The sequence below is a fragment of the Melozone crissalis genome, unplaced genomic scaffold (assembly GCF_028551555.1).
Source record: "Melozone crissalis strain CALT ecotype California unplaced genomic scaffold, PUWL_Pcris_2 ptg000029l_1, whole genome shotgun sequence".
Lineage (NCBI taxonomy): Eukaryota > Metazoa > Chordata > Aves > Passeriformes > Passerellidae > Melozone > Melozone crissalis.
The window spans coordinates 14173684-14193933 of record NW_026535807.1 but is presented as its reverse complement, the minus strand read 5'-3'; the positions used below and the strand labels follow the sequence as shown (position 1 = coordinate 14193933).

At 59.2% G+C, this 20250-nt stretch overlaps 2 protein-coding genes across 2 annotated transcripts; one reads left to right on the top strand and one right to left on the bottom strand.

The window, feature by feature from the left end:
* Positions 1 to 527: 527 nt before the first annotated feature.
* On the top strand, positions 528 to 3848 carry GNAT1 (G protein subunit alpha transducin 1). The gene is made up of 8 exons (XM_054280810.1): positions 528 to 633; positions 2167 to 2209; positions 2392 to 2533; positions 2605 to 2762; positions 2848 to 2976; positions 3056 to 3185; positions 3271 to 3424; positions 3658 to 3848. Exons 1-8 carry the CDS (start codon positions 528 to 530, stop codon positions 3846 to 3848), a joined length of 1053 nt encoding a protein of 350 aa, XP_054136785.1.
* Positions 3849 to 4993: 1145 nt separating this feature from the next.
* On the bottom strand, positions 4994 to 20155 carry GNAI2 (G protein subunit alpha i2). Its single transcript, XM_054280996.1, has 9 exons — positions 19999 to 20155; positions 11301 to 11343; positions 10979 to 11120; positions 10620 to 10780; positions 8077 to 8205; positions 6802 to 6931; positions 6413 to 6566; positions 5936 to 6133; positions 4994 to 5853 (listed from the first exon to the last, which is right to left on the bottom strand). Exons 1-8 carry the CDS (start codon positions 20114 to 20116, stop codon positions 5943 to 5945), a joined length of 1068 nt encoding a protein of 355 aa, XP_054136971.1. The 5' UTR covers positions 20117 to 20155; the 3' UTR covers positions 4994 to 5853; positions 5936 to 5942.
* Positions 20156 to 20250: the final 95 nt, after the last annotated feature.

Genomic DNA, 20250 nt, shown 5'->3' with positions numbered 1-20250 from the left:
GGTTGGGACAGTGGGCACTGCTCCAGAGCAGGGGGTTTGACCAGGTGAGATGGGGACAGTGGGGACATTAGCTCCCACTCCGACCAGATCCCCGCAGACACACCATCCCACTCCCCAATTCCAAACCCCTGGGGTCCACAGCAGAGCTGGAGATGGGCAGGGGTCCCACTTCGCCCAGGGTGGCCGGGTCACTGCCCCAGCCCCCGGGTGGAGGCAAAGCTGGGGCTGGTGGGGCCGGGGCACCCTCCCGGCAGAAGTGCTGACTCCGGGAACCTCGGGATTGCTGAGCTCAGCCCGCTGCAGATTGCAGGGGGTTTATCGGGGGGGCCCAGCTTAAGCCCCCCGGCGGGCGGCCCCGCGGGACCTTGGCCCAGTCCTTGTCGCACACGGGCGGGCGGCGGCGGCGGCGGCGGCGGCGGCGGGCGCGGGAGCGAACGCTGGAGGCGGCGGGAGGCTGGAGCTCGCTGCCCATCCTGGTGCTGACCTCCAAGGAGCGGGCGCTGAACCGCAGGGCTGCGGGGCTGACCATGGGAGCCGGGGCCAGCGCCGAGGAGAAGCATTCCCGAGAGCTGGAGAAGAAGCTCAAGGAAGATGCTGAGAAGGATGCCAGGACCGTCAAGCTGCTGCTGCTGGGTAAGGGGGACACAAAACCAGGGGGGACATAGCCATCCCTTGAGCATCTCACCCTAACAGCCCACCCAATGCGTCCCGGAAACCTACCAGTGTCCCCCAACCCAACCTGTGCCCCTCATCCCAACCAGCACCTCTCAACCCAACCAGCAACCCTCAATCCAACCAGTGCCCCCCAACCCAACCAGCACCCCTCAACCCAACCAGCACCCCTAAACCCAACTGGTGCCCCTCAACCCAACCAGCATGCCCCACAACTGCCCCAAAACCCAACCAGCCAATCCTCTGGCTCCCAATACACCCCCAAGCCAAGCAGCCCACCCTCACAGTGCATTCAACATTCTCCTGACTCGCTCAGGACCCTTAAAACCAAGCAGCCCACCCCAACATCAACACCATTCCCAGCAGCCCTAAACCAAACCTCCCCTTCTCAAGAGCCCACCCAATGTTTCCCTGATGCCTCCAGCACCTCTAAACAAACCAGCACAACCCAAGAGTGTCCCCAACAGTCTCCCACTGCCAGGCATCCCTAAAACCAACCAACTCCTCCCCAATAAAACACCCAAAATTTCCCTGACCCCACTCTAAACCAAATCAGTTCAACAGTCCCCAAGCCCCAGCTCCTAAGCACCCCTAAACCCAGTCAGCCCACTCTAGCAGTCCTCTGACCCCCACAGCACCCCTAAAGCAAACCAGTCAACCCAAAAAAAGCCCACCCAATGTTTCCTTTCTCCCTTGGCACCCCTAAACCCAACCAGCCACCCCAACAGCCCCTCCATTCCCAGGATCCCCTAAACCACCTCATCCCAACTTGCTCAGCACCCCTTACCATGTGCCCCAAACACAACAGACCATCTCAACAAGAAGATGAGATCCCGAGATCCTAAGGTCCCAAGATCCACCCTAAGATCCCCTGTGTTCCATATATCCTTCAACCCAACCAGCCCTGCTAACATTCCCCCACGCCCAGGTCCCAAACCCAACCAAACCACCTTAAGAGCCTTCACCCACACCACCTACCCCCACCCCAGCCTGTGAACACCCTCATGCTCCTGGGGGCCCCCATGCAGCCCATCCCACCACCCCATGCCTGTGCCTGGAGCCCCCTTGTGCTGTGTGTCCCTCCCAGTCCTTGCCAGTCCCCCAGGGGTGCCTGAGGATGGGGATGCTCTGTGTGTGGTGGGGCCTTGGGTGGCATCACTGTCCTCTGGCCTGGCCCAGGACACATCTGCCTGCACAGCCACAGGCTTGGGGAATTGGGTGGTGGGTGGCAGGGTTGCGATGTCACCATGTCCCCAACCCGTCCCCTGGGCTCCTGAGTGTCCTGGATGAGCTGCTCCAGATCCCATTAGACACAGCAGCTCAGGCTAACCTTAATGCCACTGGCACCAGGCTGTTAATCCCCCTGCACACCCACGGAGCCAGCACAGCCAGCAGTGCCCACAGCCATGCCAGGCACCAAGGCTCTCAGAGAGCCAGCCCGGGCTCAGCTGGGAGTGCCCATGGCCCCACCATGACCCTGCTTTGTCCCCTTAGGAGCAGGGGAGTCGGGGAAGAGCACCATTGTCAAGCAGATGAAGTAAGTGTCAAGGGGGGGTCACTTGATGGTGCCCACCATGCACAGTGTCTGTCCCACACTGCAGTCATGGGGTGCCCCATCCCACTGTGCCTGAGTGCCCCGTGCCACTGCCACGGGGTGCATCCACCTTGTGGCTCAGCTCCACCCAGCTCAGCCCGACACCTGTGATCTTCCGTGGCCAGGATCATCCACCAGGACGGTTACTCGCTGGAGGAATGCCTGGAGTTCATTGCCATCATTTACAGCAACACGCTCCAGTCCATGCTGTCCATCGTGCGGGCCATGACCACCCTCAACATCCAGTACGGGGACACGGCTCGCCAGGTGAGTAGCATCCATGTGGGACAGGAGTTCCCCGCAGTCCCCAGGCCCCACTGACCCCCTGTCCCTCACAGGACGATGCCCGTAAGCTGCTGCACCTCTCGGACACCATCGAGGAGGGGACCATGCCCAAGGAGATGTCAGAAATCATCGGGCGGCTCTGGAAGGACTCGGGCATCCAAGCCTGCTTTGACCGCGCCTCCGAGTACCAGCTCAACGACTCTGCGGGCTAGTACGTGCTGGGCTCAGGGAGCATGGGTGGGACGGGCATCAGGGGGTTCCAACCCGTGTCTCATGCCCACCGCGTGCCCGGCCAGCTACCTGTCAGACCTGGAGCGCCTGGTGACCCCCGGCTACGTCCCCACAGAGCAGGACGTGCTGCGCTCCCGCGTCAAGACAACCGGCATCATCGAGACCCAGTTCTCCTTCAAAGACCTCAACTTCAGGTGGGGGCCAGGCCCCAGCGAGGGCTGGTGCCAGGGGGTGGGCAGGGAGGGGGTGCTGACCCTCCTTTGTCCTGCCCAGGATGTTCGACGTGGGTGGACAGCGCTCAGAGAGGAAGAAGTGGATCCACTGCTTTGAGGGCGTGACCTGCATCATCTTCATCGCGGCTCTCAGTGCCTACGACATGGTCCTGGTGGAGGATGATGAAGTGGTGAGGAACGCTCACCACCTCACAGCCCCTCTGCTTTGCCCCAGCCACGACACGGGTGTCACCACGGGGCTGTGTCCCTCCGCAGAACCGCATGCACGAGAGCCTGCACCTCTTCAACAGCATCTGCAACCACCGCTACTTTGCCACCACCTCCATCGTCCTCTTCCTCAACAAGAAGGACGTTTTCCTGGAGAAGATCAAGAAGGCCCACCTCAGCATCTGCTTCCCCGACTATGACGGTGAGTGTGGCGGTGGCCGGGGATGGTGGGGCGCTGCTGGAGGGCCGGGTGCCACCACCCCCGCAGGAGTCCCCACCAGGTGTCCTCAGCACCCCACGCAAGTGGCGCTGCATGAGCCTTGCTGAGGGAGAGTACAAGCTTTACCCACCTGAGGGAGCACTGGGTAATCCCGGGCCGGCATTTTGGCGGGGGGCCAGCCCAGGAAGGGATCTTTCTCACTGCCACACCACCAGGTCCCAACACCTACGACGATGCGGGCAACTACATCAAGCTGCAGTTCCTGGAGCTGAACATGCGGCGGGACGTGAAGGAGATCTACTCCCACATGACCTGCGCCACCGATACCGAGAACGTCAAGTTCGTCTTTGACGCCGTCACTGACATCATCATCAAGGAGAACCTCAAGGACTGCGGGCTGTTCTGAGCCCCGGCCGAGCACCCCCCACCCGGGACCAGCCCCACCGCTGACCCCATTCCACCTCCACAACCATCCCCGCTTGCCCCACACCCCTGGGATTTGACCTGCCCAGCTCTAAAGCCTCCCCTGGTGAAGTGGGGGGGCTGGGGGGGGCGGGGGGCACAATCTCACACCCCCTCCCCACCCACTCTCCCACTGTGGGGTCCCCAGTTCTGCTGGGGGTCTCTGGGGCTCCTGGTCCTAGGGGCACCTGGATAACCCTGTATACTTTGGGGTGCTGCAGGTAACCCTCAGAGCTGTGGGGGACGGGGGTTACCTTGGGTGCTGAGGGTCCCCGAGTACCCCTTGGAGCAGAGGGGTGTTTGGGGGTCCTGGGTGTCCTTAGTACTTGAGGGATCCTGGGGTGTCCCTGGGTTCCCTTTAGGGCTGACAGGTGCTGGGGTTCCCAGATGACCCTTGGCACTGGGGAGACTGGGGGGTTTTGGGTGCCCCTTGGTGTTGGGAGTCCCTGGTACCCCTTGGAACTGAGGGGTGCTAGGGGTTCCCTTGGATGCTGGGGGGTCCAGGTGCCCTCTGGAGCTCTGGGGTGATCCCTTGGGTGCTGCTGGGTGTCCACGGGTGCCCCCCTGGAGCTGGGGGTGCTGGGAGTCTCCACAAACCCCTCAGAGCTGGGGGTCCTTTGGGTGTGGGGTGTCCATGGGTGATCCCTGGGGCTGGGGGTTCCTTGGGGGCTGCTGGGTGCAAGGGGTGCTACATGTCCCTCTGGGCTGCAGATCATTGGGTGTTCCTGGGTCCTGGGTGACCCCAGGGACTGACTGTGTGATACTGGGGGTCCCCTGTGCCACCACGTCACCGCTGCAGAGCCAGGGGGTGGTCATGTGTTTGTTCCCCCCCACCCCACAGCCCCTCGGGGTAGGGCTCAGCCCTGCAGCAGCATCCCAGCTACACCCCCAAGGGTCCCCCCACTGCCCTCACCTCTCACAAGCAGGGACTTCTCCTGACCCCAGGGGGATGCCAACCCACCTTGTGCCCCTCTCCCACCCCTGGGGCCCACCCCAACCCTCCCACAGAGGGGAAGCCCCCCCTGCCCACTCCCATGCCACACAGGGCATTTCAGTATATATAACGTTTCTCTTTTTTTTTTTTTCCTTTCTACATTTTATTATTTCAAACGACGTGAACAGTTTGGTAAAACATCCCGTGGGAAAAGCGAGGCCGCAGGCACCGGCTGGAGGGTCCCCCTGGGCTGGGGGGACAGCGGGGGCCGCTCTGTACAGCGGGCTCTCCTCGCCCAACGCAACAGCTAGCCCTAAAAACTAGGCTTAGAAAGAGGGGGGGGATAGAGGCAGTGGGCAGCACCCCCTGCCCACCCTCCTGCCTGAGCTGCCCATCGGCATGGGGGCAGCAAGGCGGGGTGGGGTGCAGACCCTCCCCCCCAAAGGCACACGGTTGGGGGGTGGGCTGGCCACGGAGGATGCCACCACCACGTAGCACTTGATGCTTTTAAATAGTTTGGTAAAAAGGTTTGTTTAAAAAGTAACCTGTGCCCAACCGGTGTGGTGTGGTTTTTTTTTTGCATGGTTTTGGGTTTGGTTTTGTCGTTTTTTCTTTTTTTTTTTTTTTTCCTTTTTTTCTTTCTTCTTTCTTTTCTGGTTACTAAAAGGAATGTCATCGGTCGTGTTTGTGGCTGGGTGGGCATCCCCGAGGGGACCCTGTGCCCCCCGTGCCAGCAACACTTGCAATGTAAACAGTGAGAGCACCAGGGCTCGGAGTGAATGAAATGGGGGCTGAAGGGTTGAGGGGGTACAAACCAAGATTAAAAACTTGTCTTCCCTGGAAGGGCAACGCCGGCGAGGAGGAGGACAATGGTGGGGGGCAAACACAGCCAGCAGGGGGTACGTGGGCCCTGCCACCATGCTGACACTCAAACAGTCTCTTTACGTGGTGGGCGGAGGAATGAATCAGAAGAGAAGCAGGAGTGGGAGATGGTGTGGTCCTTCCTTTGCAGCTCCTAGGAGAGAGAGGTGGTGAGCAGGGGAGGGTCTGGGGAAGGGCAGCCTGCAGCTGAAGGATGGTCCATGACCACCACCCACCTGAGCCTCAGAAGAGACCACAGTCCTTCAGGTTGTTTTTGATGATGACGTCGGTGACGGCGTCGAAGACGAACTGCACGTTCTTGGTGTCCGTGGCACAGGTGAAGTGGGTGTAGATCTCCTTGGTGTCCTTTCTCTTGTTCAGGTCCTCAAACTTGCTCTGGATGTAGCTGGCTGCCTCATCATACTTGTTGGCCCCTGGGCAAGAAGAGACACTGGGCTGCCCCACAGTTGCCCACAGCCACCAAAGGGTTTGGGCTTGACTTGGCCCCCACAGCCACTGTCCTGATGCCAAATTGAGGCTCCAAAGGCAGAATGACCCCCAGATAACCCCCCTTCAAGACAGCTGCCCCTTGTGTTGGGCGTCACTCCTCCCACATCTCCTGGGGCAACCCAAACACCCATCACACCCCACTTGCTGCCCCAACCCACTGCTCCTGCCAGGGGGGCAGGGGGCACAGAGGCTCCCAGTGGTACCTGTGTACTCAGGGAAGCAGATGGTGAGGGAGCTGTGCACAATCTTCTCCTCAAAGAGGTCCTTCTTGTTGAGGAAGAGGATGATGGACGTGTCTGTGAACCACTTGTTGTTGCAGATGCTGTCAAACAGCTTCATGCTCTCATGCATCCGGTTCTGGCAGGGAAGATGGCAGCATGAGCCAGGCAGGGACCCCCAGGCAGCACCCACCCCACTGCTCCCCAGACTGTCCCCCCTCATGCTCCTGCCTGCCTGGGCAGGGGATGGCAATGGCCCTGCAAGGCTTGGGCCACCCTGGCCAGGGCACTGGTGGCCACCAGAGGAGGGGCTGCTCCCCCAGGCCCCCACAGAGGGGACAGCTCATGGCACTGGTTCCATGCCCATGACTCACCATCTCCTCATCTTCAGCCAGCACCAGGTCATAGGCACTCAGGGCCACACAGAAGATGATGGCTGTCACCCCCTCAAAGCAGTGGATCCACTTCTTCCGCTCCGAGCGCTGGCCTCCCACGTCGAACATCCTGCAGCAGGGGGGTGACACGGGATGGATGGCAGCTCCCAGCCCCACCACCCTCACCCCATGCCCTGCCTCAGTGTCCCCAGCTGCTGCAGCAGGAGCAGCGCTGGTGCAGGCAGAGCACAGTGCTTCTGCCCCAGGGATTTTGCCAGTACTGAGGATCTGCCCCGGCTCCTGCTGCCAGGACAGTGCCCAGGCTCATTTCCCAGCCAAAGCAAATCCCTGACGTGAGCTGGGGCAGGATCAGGCCACCTTTCCCAGGGGCTGTCAGTGTCATGGTCCCCAGAGACCTGCTCCAGAGCAGGCACAGCAGGGCTTTGCCAGAGACCTTGGACCAAGGGGAGCCAAGTCAGCGTGGGCTCAGCAGGATTGTGGCAGGAGCAGGGCTCGGGGATGATCCCGATGCACCATGTGCCTCTCCCTCCACGGGCAGCAGAGGATGCCCTGCTCCATGGAGAAGAGCCCAGCAGCAGCATTCCACATCCACTGCCATGCCCAATGCCAACTGCTTGGCTGGAGGGAAGGCTTCCCCACTGGGACACACTGCATTCTCCCAGACCACCCTCACTGCCACCCCCAAAGTGCTGCCCTGGCAATGCACAACCAAGTGTCTCCACTCTACCAGGGTGGCATCGGGGTCCCTGCGAGCCCCCTGCATTCAGAGAGGACCCCAGCAGATCTTTCTGACATCAGCTCTGTTGCCATGGGACTAAATCCCCTGGGGATGTGCACAATGGCAGCTTTCTGCCTCCGAAACTGGAGCCCTTATTATTTCCCGTGGGTTTTCAGTGGAAAGCAACCACGGGGTGCCAGCAGGCAGCACTGCCACTGCCTGACCCCGAGCCCCCAGCTCCTGCCCAGCGCCCTTCCTGCAGCGGAAGCAGCGTCACAGCAGCGGGAGGAGGGACGCCTTCCCCCTCCCCTCCTCGCCAGAGCCTGGATCCGCCCCCAGGCTCAGTTCTCTGAAGTGTTTTTGAGGCTGTTCCAGCTATTTCAGCGGTTTCCGCTCTCTGAGGCGGCAGTTCCCGCCATGAGCAAACCAGGAGGTGGGGAGAACTGAGTGCAGTGTGCACCATGCTCCATCTGAACATGGGGAAGAAGGGGTTTTTTTGCTTTCAAAAAGGCAAAAGGGAAAGATGTCAGACATACTTGAAGTGCAGGTCCTTAAAGGTGAAGTGAGTCTCTACAATGCCCGTGGTCTTCACCCTGGTGCGCAGCACATCCTGCTGGGTGGGGATGTAGTCAGCACGGGCTATCCTCTCCAGGTCGTTCAGGTAGCTGAGGACAAAGAGAAAAAGTGCTGTGGGAGCTGGACCGTGGGGCACAATCCACCCAGATCCCACGGGACATCCCCATCCCCTGTGCATCTCCCAGCATTGCTCAGTTGGGCAGTGCCAAGCTGGGGTGCACAGCAGAGTCCCCATGTGCATCCTGGGGTAACCCCACATCCCTGCCAGACACAGGCAGGGCAGGACACCAGTGGCCAGGGACACACAGGACCGAGGGGCTGGGGGCAGTGTGCTGGCACTGGGAGCCAGGCAGAGGATGCAGCCGGGGCTGAGGGGCTCACCCCGTTTCCCTGGCCGTTTGCACGGGGGGAAATGGCAAGAGGAAAATATTCAGTGCTATGGCAACCAGCCACAGTGCCGGCAGAAACAATTGATGGCGCCATGCCATTTATAGTCAAAAACACAAAGGGACGGCGTCCTGGGAGGAAGCAGGAGGTGGGAGGCTGGAGAGACAGGGAGCAGCGCCGTGGGGGGCTGCAGGAGCCCTGAGCCCCCCGGGAGCATCACCCACCTTGCTGCCCGCACAGCCACAGGTGGTGGCCGGGTCCCCAGTGTGCAACACCCACCAGGACTGATGAGGGCTGCCAGGGGGATCAAGGCAGGTTTTGATTTCTCCATCTCACATTGCTTTAATTGGGTTACTACAAACGGGCTCCTTTAAGCAAATTAGGCTTGTCTTAATTAAGGCATTTGCGGCCCTGTAATCTGGTGAAAGCCAGATTACAGCCCGCGAGGCCACAGGGATCCTTGGCTCCGACTGCAGCACGGCCACTCGCCAGCTGCTGGGAAACCCTGCAGCGTGTCAGGACAAGGCCAGGGCTGGAGGTGCCCCAGGAGCCTGCTGTGGGTGTGAGGGTGGGGGACCTGCACGTTACTGCTGCAGAGCAGCTCAAAAACAGCCGGAAACACACATGGCCTCTGGCTATGAAAAACAGGAAACGCCACAGCAGGGCCCTGCGCAGCGCCACAGGCTCTTGGACATTGCATCGAGCCCCAGGGTGCTGCCGAGCACCACCCCGGCACTGTTGGAACTCCCAGAGGCAGAGGAGGACCAGGATGGGGGCTGCTGTGCTGCAGAGGGCTGGGGCACAGGTGGGCTGTGCGCTGAGTGGGCACAAGGCTCCTCATTCCCACACTGTGCTGTTCCAGCAGCACCGTGGGCACATCATCCCTGTGTGATGGGCAAAGGATTGGCCACTGCACAGGGATCTCCACAGGGCTGGAAAAAGGCTGGAGCAACAGCTTGAAGGTGCTCCTAATTGATGGTTGTCCAACCCCCACCATGTGCTAAACACTCCATAATGGCACTGACAGCGACAGGCACTTGGCAGACACTGTGCAGATACACCTGCTCCAAATGTGTGCAAGCTCCCTGGCACCTGCTGGGTGTTCTGTGCCTCCAAACCAGCACCCACTGCCAGGGAAATGCCAGGGCTGGCTGGGGAGTGATGGGGCTGAGCAGACAGGGGCTGGGGAAGGTGGGGTGTGACCATCAGGAGGAAGTGAAAGCTGCGGGTGCTGGGGGAAAGAGCTGACAGGAGTTTCTCCAGGTCTGGGGCTTGCCAGGAGCTTTCCTGCAGTCTCCTCCCCATGGTGACCTCAGTGCAAAAGAGAGACCTGACACTGCTATGCATGAGGGGACAGCTGGGGAATGGGATGGCAGCAAGTCCCAAGTGTGCAGGGATCCCAGGCAAGGCCAGGCTTGATGGGGTGTTCCTGGCACACCATGAGCTCCCCCCCCACTGCTTTACCATAATGGGTCTGGGTGGAGAGGGTAGGAGGGCACTGTGCAAGCTGAACACAGACTCAGCTGTGTTGCTCTCTCCAGCAATGGTACATTAGCCAGATTAACTTTATTTATTAATCTCTTCAAAAATAAACCCAACCAGCTGCAGCAATCTACCTAAACACCAATTTGCTGGGTAATGCACAAGTATAATGCCAAGTCTTTCTGCATAAAAACAGTTAAAAGAAAAAGAGAAGCCTCTTGAGCATCCTACTCATCCTCTTCAGACCTAGAGTGTCCCCAGGGCTTTCCTTGGGAATTTTTCCTGCCTTGACAGCCCATGAAGGGCGATGAGGATGGGCTGTGCTCACGAGTGGGCAGCCAGTGGAAAGCCTCTCCTGGGAAGGGCAGAGGGGACAGAGCAGTGGCAGGAGGGGGATGCCCCAGTGCCCCCCTCCCAGGGTACACACACCCCGCCAGAGAAGGAAACAGCTTTCGAAACATCCGCCTTCCCAGTTCCGCTCGGGCTCAGCCCCAGCACCCTGCGGGAAGTGGCAGCACCAGCTCCTACGCCTGGCGAGGGTGAACAGCAGCCCCTGGGGGGATTTTCTGCTGCTTGATAAAAGCACTGTGGCTCCCAGGGCTCAGCTGAGCAGGGCAGAGGAGGGGGCACTCACTAGGCAGCAGAGTCGTTCAGCTGGTACTCTCGGGAGCGGTTGAAGCAAGCCTGCACCCCGTTGTCAGCCCACAGCCTCCGGATGACGTTGGCCAGGTCCTCAGGCATGATGCCCTGCTCCTCAGCAGTGGAGGAGAGTGCAAACAGCTGCCGAGCATCATCCTGCAGGGATAAAACAGCTGAGCATTGGCACGGACTTATTGAAGCTCACTCACTCAAAGGATCTGATGGGAGCCCACCAGGGAACAGCAGGGCTTGGGCTGAGCCACCTTTAATCCTAGTCCAGTCTTGGGCACATCTGTTTTAGCCACCGAGAACCTCCCTCCCTGCCAGGCACAGTGGGAGAAGGATGGCACTCACTGCTCTGGAGGAGTCTCCAAAGTCAATCTGCAGGTTCCCCATCGCCTTGATGATAGCCATAATGGACTGGATGGTGTTGCTGTAGACCACAGCTTTGTACTGCCGGCACTCCTCCTCTGAATAGCCATCCTCATGGATGATCCTGGGGCAGGGAAGAGATACAGGACAGGTCAGCCCTTTGTGGGGTACTCCAGGATGCTGCTCCCCACCCATGCTCTGTGGCAACACCAATTGGGAGCTTTCCCTGTCAGACACTGGTTTTGGAGCCTGTGGCCAATGCCTGAGCAGTGCCAGCCACAGTGACAGTGCAGGGACCACTCACTTCATCTGTTTGACGATGGTGCTCTTCCCAGACTCGCCAGCACCTGTGGAGAAAGGAGAAGGGATGAGGTCCTGTGCAAAGGCAGGAACCCTTACCCTACTGGGACACCCGCCCAGCCCACAGAGGGAGTGCAGCAGGTGCTTCAGCCATTGGAGAGGCAGCATTAGCCAGAGCAGATGACTGGATCTACACTGGAAACGTCAGGACCAAAAAAAGAGGGAACAAAAGTAGAGCCTGAGGGGCCCTCCCAATAGGTCCCAAGGGAAGAAATGACACCTACTCTGGGCCAGGAAAATGGCATCAACACACTAATATTTTCCCCACAATCCTCACATGCCACTGCTGACGGGCAATCCTGGCTTTGGCTGAACCTGGGGACTCCCTGTGACAAGGGGACCAGGCCCTGTCTATCACCTATCTATCCCATCTCCAGGCAGAACCTGAGATGCCACATCCCACATCCCCTCTGTGCTGAGGAACAATGGAGCACCAGCCCCAGCACATATGCACAGCTGGAGGCAGCAGCAGCCAGGATGCAGGGATGCTTGTGCCACAAGGTACAGGCAGGGAACTGAGGAATAAGTTGCCACCTCCAGCAGCAGCTCAAGCGATCCCAGCGGGCTCAGCCGCCCCCGGGCTGGCTCTTAAATAGCGAGCACTTCCCAGCCTGCCGTGCACATCCCAGCCTGCCGGGTCCTGAGCCCCAGCCTGCTGTGGAGGCGGCTGCCAGCAGGGAGAGCCGGTGGCTTTTGGGGTCGTTTTGTTTTTCAGCATCCAATCGCAGGGTTCTGTGAGTTCAGCGAGACAGCCAGAGTGCCTAAGGTTCTCCTTCCCCCACCCTGTCCCCCTAGGGACGTCACCCCACGCAGGCAATGTGCAGCTCAGCTCAGCCCTCCCTCCACTGGCTGAGAGCAGGGAACAAGCAAAGTCACCCTGGCTGCAAGAAAGGGGAAGCCAAAAGGGGAAGCTGAAAGAGGCATGTCCCTTGTCCCCTCTCTGTGCAGGGAGTGTCACGAGATGGATGAGTGCCTGGCCCGTCTTGCCCCAGGACCCCCAGCAGGATGAAGCCCCTTTGGCTGGGGACAAGTGCAGTCCCTGCCTCCAGGTGCAAATCCCAGAGGATCTCCCAAGCAAAGTCCATCCCTGTGACCTCTCACAGCCCTTTTTGTGGGTCCCCAATGCTGCCCTTGGCCATGGAGCTGCCCTTACAGGGGGCCCCAAGCAGGATGGTGCCAGCATGGCCACAGAGGGGGCAGAGATTACAGAGGAGGTTAAAAAAAATCAGAAAAAAAAGCAGCAGATTATGCTAAAATTAACTGGGAAAAACAGGGCCCATCATGCCAGCTGAGGCATGGTGGCAGGGAACAAACTCCTTGTACCCATGTCACCGGCCTGAACACCACCAGGTGACAGGCATGCACCCCCAGGGACACCACTGCAGGCAGTGCTCAGGGCATGGAGCGCCCTGATGCCGGGGCCACACTGAGGCTACAGAGACCCTGCATTTACCACTGGAGCACCTTGCTCCGTGGTTCCCATGCTCTGTGTGCCAAGGGACGGGCTCTGCTCAGCTCAGAGGTCAGTGCCCAGCACAGCAGGGGCTCTCAGCCCTGCTGACCCATCCTCCCCCAGGATGCTGACGCGGCACCGGGCGCAGCCCGGCCAGCGCTCGTGGTCAGTGCTGGCAGCTCCTGCCTGGAGCTGGGAGCAGGGGCAAGGACTCTGTGTAGCCCTTCATTTTTTCCATTAAATATCTCTAGTTTCTAACACCATCCCATAGCACTGGGTCTGGTGGCCAGTGGCATTCACTCAATCCTTTCTCAGTGGGTGCCTGGACAGGGAAAATGAGGCAGGTGGCAAGCAAGAGCCTGGATTATCAGCATCTCTGAGGTGAGGTGCCAGACAACCATTCCCAGCTCCTCCTCTCTCTGACCCTGCCTGACATTTTCTCCCTGCCAGGAGGGAACAACCCTGCCGGGGCCTCCTGCTTTCCCCGGGCTGGGTGACAGTCACAGAGTGACCGTCACCAAGGCTGGCTATTTCCTTGCAAACTTCCTCCACATCTCCCGGCTCCTTCCCATCCCCCTGAGGAAGGCAGCCATGTTCCAAGTCAGCACCTCTGCCTCCCAGCAGAGGAGATTGCACACTTGCAGTGAGCAGGAATTTGGATGTGAATTAACAGCCCCCCCTCCCCAGCCCCCTCCATGAGCGCGGCGGAGGGGAAGGATCTCCAATCCCCGGAAAACCCCAGCTGCCGCCCATTCAGCCCCAAAACAATTCCTGGGCTGGATGCCAACTGCCAGTTCCCACCCTCTAGCCCAGCCTGGGCAGGATGAGGCAGTGTCAGAGGAGCTCTGGACTCCTGTGCCGGCATATCAGGGTGGGGTGGAGACCCCCCATTAGCATGGGCTGACCCCAGGGCTGTGCTTCCTCCAGCCCTGCCTCTCTGCAGGCAGCGCTTGTTCCCAGGGCAGCGCCTGGCAAAAACAGGACGAGAGCTCTCTCTTGGGCTCATTTCCTCCTTTCTTTGATAAAAATAATCTCCAAAAATTTAAAATAAGCAAGCAGCTGCCTGGCTCCAGAACTCCCTGCCAATCCACTGGCAAAAACTTTATTGAGCCAACGTATATATTCTGCAGCCCATGATTTATGGTGCTTTCTGGGCAGCAGATATTTAGTGCAATATATGCACATACTTCTGGGCAGCACCTACATAATCCCTGTATTTTAGCAGCTGGCCACAGGTTTCAGGATCCACCTCACCCCCCAACACTGACAGGGGATTTTCCATTTTTCTACACGGCACAATCCTTTCCAATATTCAGGCATAGATGGAAGCAATGCATAGCTGGAAAATTCTCATTATGGGGGAAAAGCTGAAATTCAATCTGCCAGCAGGTCCAGAGCCATCCCCATCCCCATCACCCAGAGGCCCATCCCCTGCTGCTGTCCCGGCAAGCTTTCCCAACCTGGCAAACAGCAGCTATTATTTGAGCATGGATTTACAGATGGGTTTTAGCTCTGGACAAACCCACCAATCCCCTCCCCTGCAGGACAGACAGACAGCAGGACAGAGGGATGGCTGCAGAGCCCACCCCTCTTGGCACCTGCGGGGTCCCCACCACCAAATGGGACGGACAAAGGGGTGTGTTAAAAGCAGAGTTACCCTAAAGACTCTAATAACAAAAAGAGATTCCCCTCGACATTTTCCTTCCTACCCAAAATAGATGGAAAATTGCTGTAAAAATAATCACATTTTTTTAAAACCCCACAGTGACACAGGGCGTTTTTCCCAAGGGCCATCCCATTCCAGCACAGGGCTGGCTGCTTCCCAGGAGGAGCCGTGCATCGTTGGCTGGTGGAATGCCACGTCCTCGGGCAGGACCTCAAAAAATCGGGGGGTGCAGACCCCCTGTCCAAGGCAGCTAATAAAGATGCAAAAAAAACCCCAAAAAACCCACAAAAATAATAAATTGGCAGCACAAAGGATGCTCAGGGCACACAGGGAGGAGGTGGGCTGGGGATGGTTTCCCAGGGGGAGCATGGAAAATGCACCCCCCGTGCCAACAAGGGCCGCCGGTGTCCACAAGCTGGACAAAACTATCCTTGTGCTGGGCTTTTTCCAGGAATCCTGAAACTTTGCTGCTCTGTTTCTGCCCCTGCCATGGCCAGAGTGCTCCCTCTTCCCCTGCACCACTGCTGCCATGTGCCCTCAGGCCTGGGTGCCATTATCCCATCCACCCTGCCCTGACTGGATGGGGCCTCATCCTCTGGCACAGCCGGGATGCTGCCGGCACCTGAATCCCCCTGGCTGTGTTTTCCACACCCGAATCCCACCAGCTGGGTTTTCCACACCCGAATCCCCCCGGCTGGGTTTTCCACACCCGAATCCCCCCGGCTGGGTTTTCCACACCTGAATCCCCCCGGCTGGGTTTTCCACACCTGAATCCCCCCGGCTGGGTTTTCCACCAGGGATGGAGGATTACTCAGCTCCCTGGCTCCGGTGATTCAAGCAGTCTCCGGGCCGGAAAGCCGCGCTCCGGCCTGGAGCAGGAAACCCGGTGGCTGCGGAAAGGCCAGGCCAGCCCTGGCTGCAGCACCAGTGCCTGGGGACACCATGATCCCTGCCCTGGCAGGCTCAGACCAGGGGACACCATAAAGCTATACATATATATAGGTGAAGATAGATATATATATTTATATGTGCTTTAAATCAATGTATATGCTGCTCCATAAAAAAGTAAGATAGGTGGTGTGTGTGTATATATATACACACACACACACAAAAGTTAAAATATAAAATGAATTTCTAATGTACATCTGTAAAAATATATGTTAAACATACAGATATAAGCCTGCTGCTTCCTCTGGGCAAGGTCTAAGTGCTCATCTTGGAGCAGAGGGCAGCTGCCAGCCCCTAGGACATCACCAGTGGGGGCATTGTAGTGATCCATCCCATCCCAACCTATCCAAGCTGATACATACCAACTTCAGGGGTTGGACATCATATCCCTCTGGATTTAACAGCACTGAGTTCTTCCCTGGTCCCCCTCACTGTGACACCTCCTAGCCCATCACAAAAACAGCACTGGGCTCCCAGTGTCCCCACCAAAGGGAGGACCCAACCCCTCCAACAGCCAGGACAGAGGAAGGAGTAGAGGCAGAAACAACCCCCAAGACAGGACCAAGCACAGCAAAGCAGGCGGCTCACACAGAACCCAGGGCAATTCTGGAGCCACACAACCTCTGAAAGTCACAGCTGGTCCCTCCCTTCCTCTATTTTTATGCAAGCCCCCCCAAAAAAAAAAAAGCAAAAAAAAAAAGCAAAAAAAAAAGCAAAAAAAAAAAAAAAAGCTGCTTCCGAGCCCTGCCCACCCGCTGTCTGTCCCAGGCAGGATCTGGTACAGGCAGTCCCTACATGACGTATCCTGGTGCCACCACGCCAGCAAGGGCAGTGTCCTCATCCCAGGGTCTGCACAGACCCCTGGGGATTAACATCATCACCCTACCAGTGCCTTCTCAACCTCTAACACAGCTGGGAAATCCTTCACTTTCCCAATCCTCCAAAGATAAGAAATAAGGGGCTTTGAGCACAGCAATCACTTGTCTGCTGCCAATCCTCAATCCCCCTGGAGCATCCCAGCTCCCACAGGCAAGGAGGTGGCTTGGCCAGAACACTGCTGCCCAGCAGAAACAGCCACTGACTGCAGGGCTTTGTGTGCTAGGGATGGTGAGGAGCTGACAGTGGCACCAGGAGGTGCTGGAAGTATGGGGCAGATGCTCCAGGTGCTTTTAGATGTCAGCGCTGGCTCCTGGCCCCTCCCAGCACCAAAACCGTGGGAGACTGGTGGTTTTCAGTAGCAGGAAGGGACACATTCTTTGTTTGGGGGGAATTGCTTTGCCTGGGGGATATTGCTTCATTCTCCAGTCTTCTCTCCACCAGAGACTGGAGCTTTAAACTATCTGGCAGACACCCACTTTGCCAGAGCAAACAGCACAGGAAAACCTGAAGGCATGGACAGGTGCCACAGCAGGAGCAGTGCTGTGCCCATGCCTGCAGGGCTGTGTGCCACTGGGGCGTCCTGGCTGTCCCCACTGCCCTACCAGTGTGCCACTGGGGCATCCTGGCTGTCCCCACTGCCCTGACAGTGTGCCACTGGGGTGTCCTGGCTGTCCCCACTGCCCTGACAGTGTGTCCATGCCTCCCCAGCTCAGCCACCACGGCAGAGGAAAGGCAGGAGGTGGCTCATGGGCACATACAGAGCACAGCACAGACCTGAGGCACCTGCAGCAGTCAGCCCCAAGCCTTCTCTGCTCCTACACTGCTGATGCCATCACCACACACCGAGACTGGTGCCTTCCACTCACACCCTGCCCTGCCTGGCTGTGGTGCCCCAGCTCCAAAGCTCAGCTGTGGGACACCATGAGTTGACACCAAAAATAGGCCACACTTGGAAGAGACATTTCCTCTTCATGCAGTAGGTTGATGCAGCACAAAGGGTGAAGCTGTTTTTCTCTTTAGTTTTTGCCTCCCTTTTTCTGGAGGAGGCAGGAGGGCTGCAGCCCTCATGGAGGACCCTGGAGCTCTGCCTTGCTGAGAGTGACGAGGAGCTGTGGTGCTCACCAAAAGGCACGTGAGGCCTCAGGTCTCCTCAAAGCTTCCCGTGACCATGGGGAAAAAAAAATAAACCATACAAAGGACGAGCAGCAGGGAGGTGGGAGCATCCCCCCAGCACTGGGTCCCACCTCACAGAGGGGACATGTCACAAGCCCCAGGGGACAGTGCTGGCCACACCTGCCCAGCAGCTCCCTGCCGGCTTGGGAGGATTTTCCGGCCAAGGCTCAGCTCGGAAATGGGCAGTGCTGACCCAAGGCTGTGGTGCTACTGACACCTGAACAGCTGCAAGGGGAAGAAAAGGCCATTTTTCTTAATGTACAAAAAGAGCCATTTTGCTCTATTTTTGGCTTTAGAAAGCAGCTGAGATCAGAAATGCCGCTCGTAAACACTGGCCCCAGCAGAAGGGAGTGAGGACATCCTCTTCCTCCTCCTGCCTCCACTTCAGGACAGAGCAATGCCTGGGAAAGGGATGTCAGCCAGTCAGCCTAAGGCACAATCCTGCTCCTCGGTGACGCTCAGCACCAACAGGATGGGCCCTCCCTACCCAGGCACCCAGAGCTCACAGCACCAGGTGACACTGCCTGGACAGTCCCAGGAGCCTCCCGAGGCTGGAGGTGCCAAACCCCCTTGGCCAGCGACCTCCCCATTGCTCCCCACCAGGCCCTGGGCTGAGAGGAGCAGACCTGGCAGCAGAGCCAGCATGGGAGCAGCTCACAGAAAAGAGCCACCACATGCTCCTCCACTATCCCATGGGATTCCACTCCCCTCACTCTCCCTTCCACAGGAAAAAAACGGGGCAGCGAGTGTGCCCAACCATGGAGCCCCCCAGACAGCACAGACCCCCTCCCAACGTCCCCAGGATGGGTTTTGTTGCCAGCACTGCTCGTGCCAAGGCAAAAAGAATCAAAATAAAACAGAACGCAAAAGAGCCGCACTCTGATAAAGGAGCATTTTGAGGCGTTAATTACGCATTTCTCAAGGCAGGCAGGGGTTGAGCAAATAAAGGCCTGCCGGATTTCAGCGTGACTTCCTGCTGCTGGCAGCTTCCTCTGCAGACAGCAGATGAGTCCAAAGACATTTTCTGTCAGGGTTCCCTCTGTCTCGCTGCCCCACGGGAGCCTCGCAGCTCCCAGCTCGCACCTGGCGGGAGGCCCTCCCTGGGAATTTCGCAAAGGGAATAAAAAACCCAACTGGGAGTCATTAAGGGAAATAATGAATTAAAATAACGAAGTGCTGCCTTGCCCGCAGGCACAGGGCAGGGCTGTGAACGCCCATGGGAGCATCACCAGGGCGCTTTGAAGAGGAAAGCGGCCCGTTATCAGTACCCAAATCGAGTGTCCGTGAGGCAGAGAGCCTGTGGGCTGTGGGGGGCCCTGCCCACGGCAGGCAATGGCCCAAGTCCCCCAAACCCCCACGGAGAGGGCAGGGTGATGGAGAGGCTCGGGCCTGTCCCAGGGCTCCAGTGGGGAAGGCACGGGGCAATGGGTGGCTCTCAGCCCCGCTACCTCCACCACAGCCAGAGGCCAGGGTAAGAGCAGCCCAGGGGGGAGTCCAGGGATCCTGGGCAGGTGGGACAGGGTGCCCGAGCTTGCAGGACCTTTGCTGGGGGGGAACATCCAACAGGTGAGTGGGGACGCCCCCACCTTTGTCCCAAAGGGATGGACACTGACCAGCCGGGAGCACAGTACCATAGTGGGGTGGCAGCTAATTCTGGGGGGATCCCCACAGCCCAGGGTTGGGTGGCAGCCTCTCTGAGGGGCACCCAAGGCTTGCTGTAGGGCCAGCACCCCACTGCCAGGGGGATCCCCAAAGCCTGGAATGGGCCGGCATCCTGCTCACAGAGGGGTGGGGAAAGAACCCCAATGTGGAGGGGACCCAGAGTCTGCTGTGGGTACAGGGCGCCATTCCTGTGGGGGAACCCTGGGAGCTGGGATGGGGTCAACATCCCACTCCTGGGGGGAATCAGATGGGGTCAACATCCCAATCCTGGGGAGGAGGGGATCCGTGGAAACTGGGATAAGATCAATAACCCCCTCCTGGAGGAAATCCCTAGGATTTCGGATTGGATCAACATCTCACTCTTGGGGGGGATGCCTGGGATGGGATCAACACCCCAGTCCTCGGGAGGATGCCTGGGACCTGGGATGGGATCAACACCCCACTCCTGGGGGGATCCCTGGGATTTGGGATGGGATCAACACCTCACTCCTAGGGGAGATCCCTCAGACCGGGGATGGGATCAACACTCGACTCCTGGGGGAAACCCTACGGCCTGCTGCTCCATCGGAGGGGGGGAACCCGGAAGCCTGGGGCGGGGCAGGCCCCGGTTCCCGGGGACATCCCCGCGGCCCGAGATGGAGCCCACAGCTCACCGTGGGGAGAGCCCGAACCCTGGGCTGGGGCCAGCATCCCACAGACGGGGGATCCCCGGGGCGGGGCGGGGCACTCCGGGCGCTGGTACCCAGGATGGCCCCGGGGCAGCGGGGGGCGGAGGCGGCGAGGCCGCCCGGTTCCGGCCGGGCCGAGCCGGGCGAAGCAGCCAAGATGGGGGGCCCGGGGGTGGGGCCCGGGGGGTCTTACCCAGCAGCAGCAGTTTCACCTCCCGCGCCGCCTTCTCGCCGTCCTCCCGCAGGTTCTTGTCGATCATGCGAGAGCGCTCGGCGGCCGCCTTGTCCTCGGCGCTCACGGTGCAGCCCATGGCGGCGGCGGCGGCGGCTGCTGCGCGCCCGCGGCTCTGCCGGCCCGGCCCGGCCCGCCCCGACAGGCCCCGCCCTGCGAGCCCGGGGGCGGGGCCTACTGGGGCGGGGCCAACGGGGCGTAGCCGATGGGCGG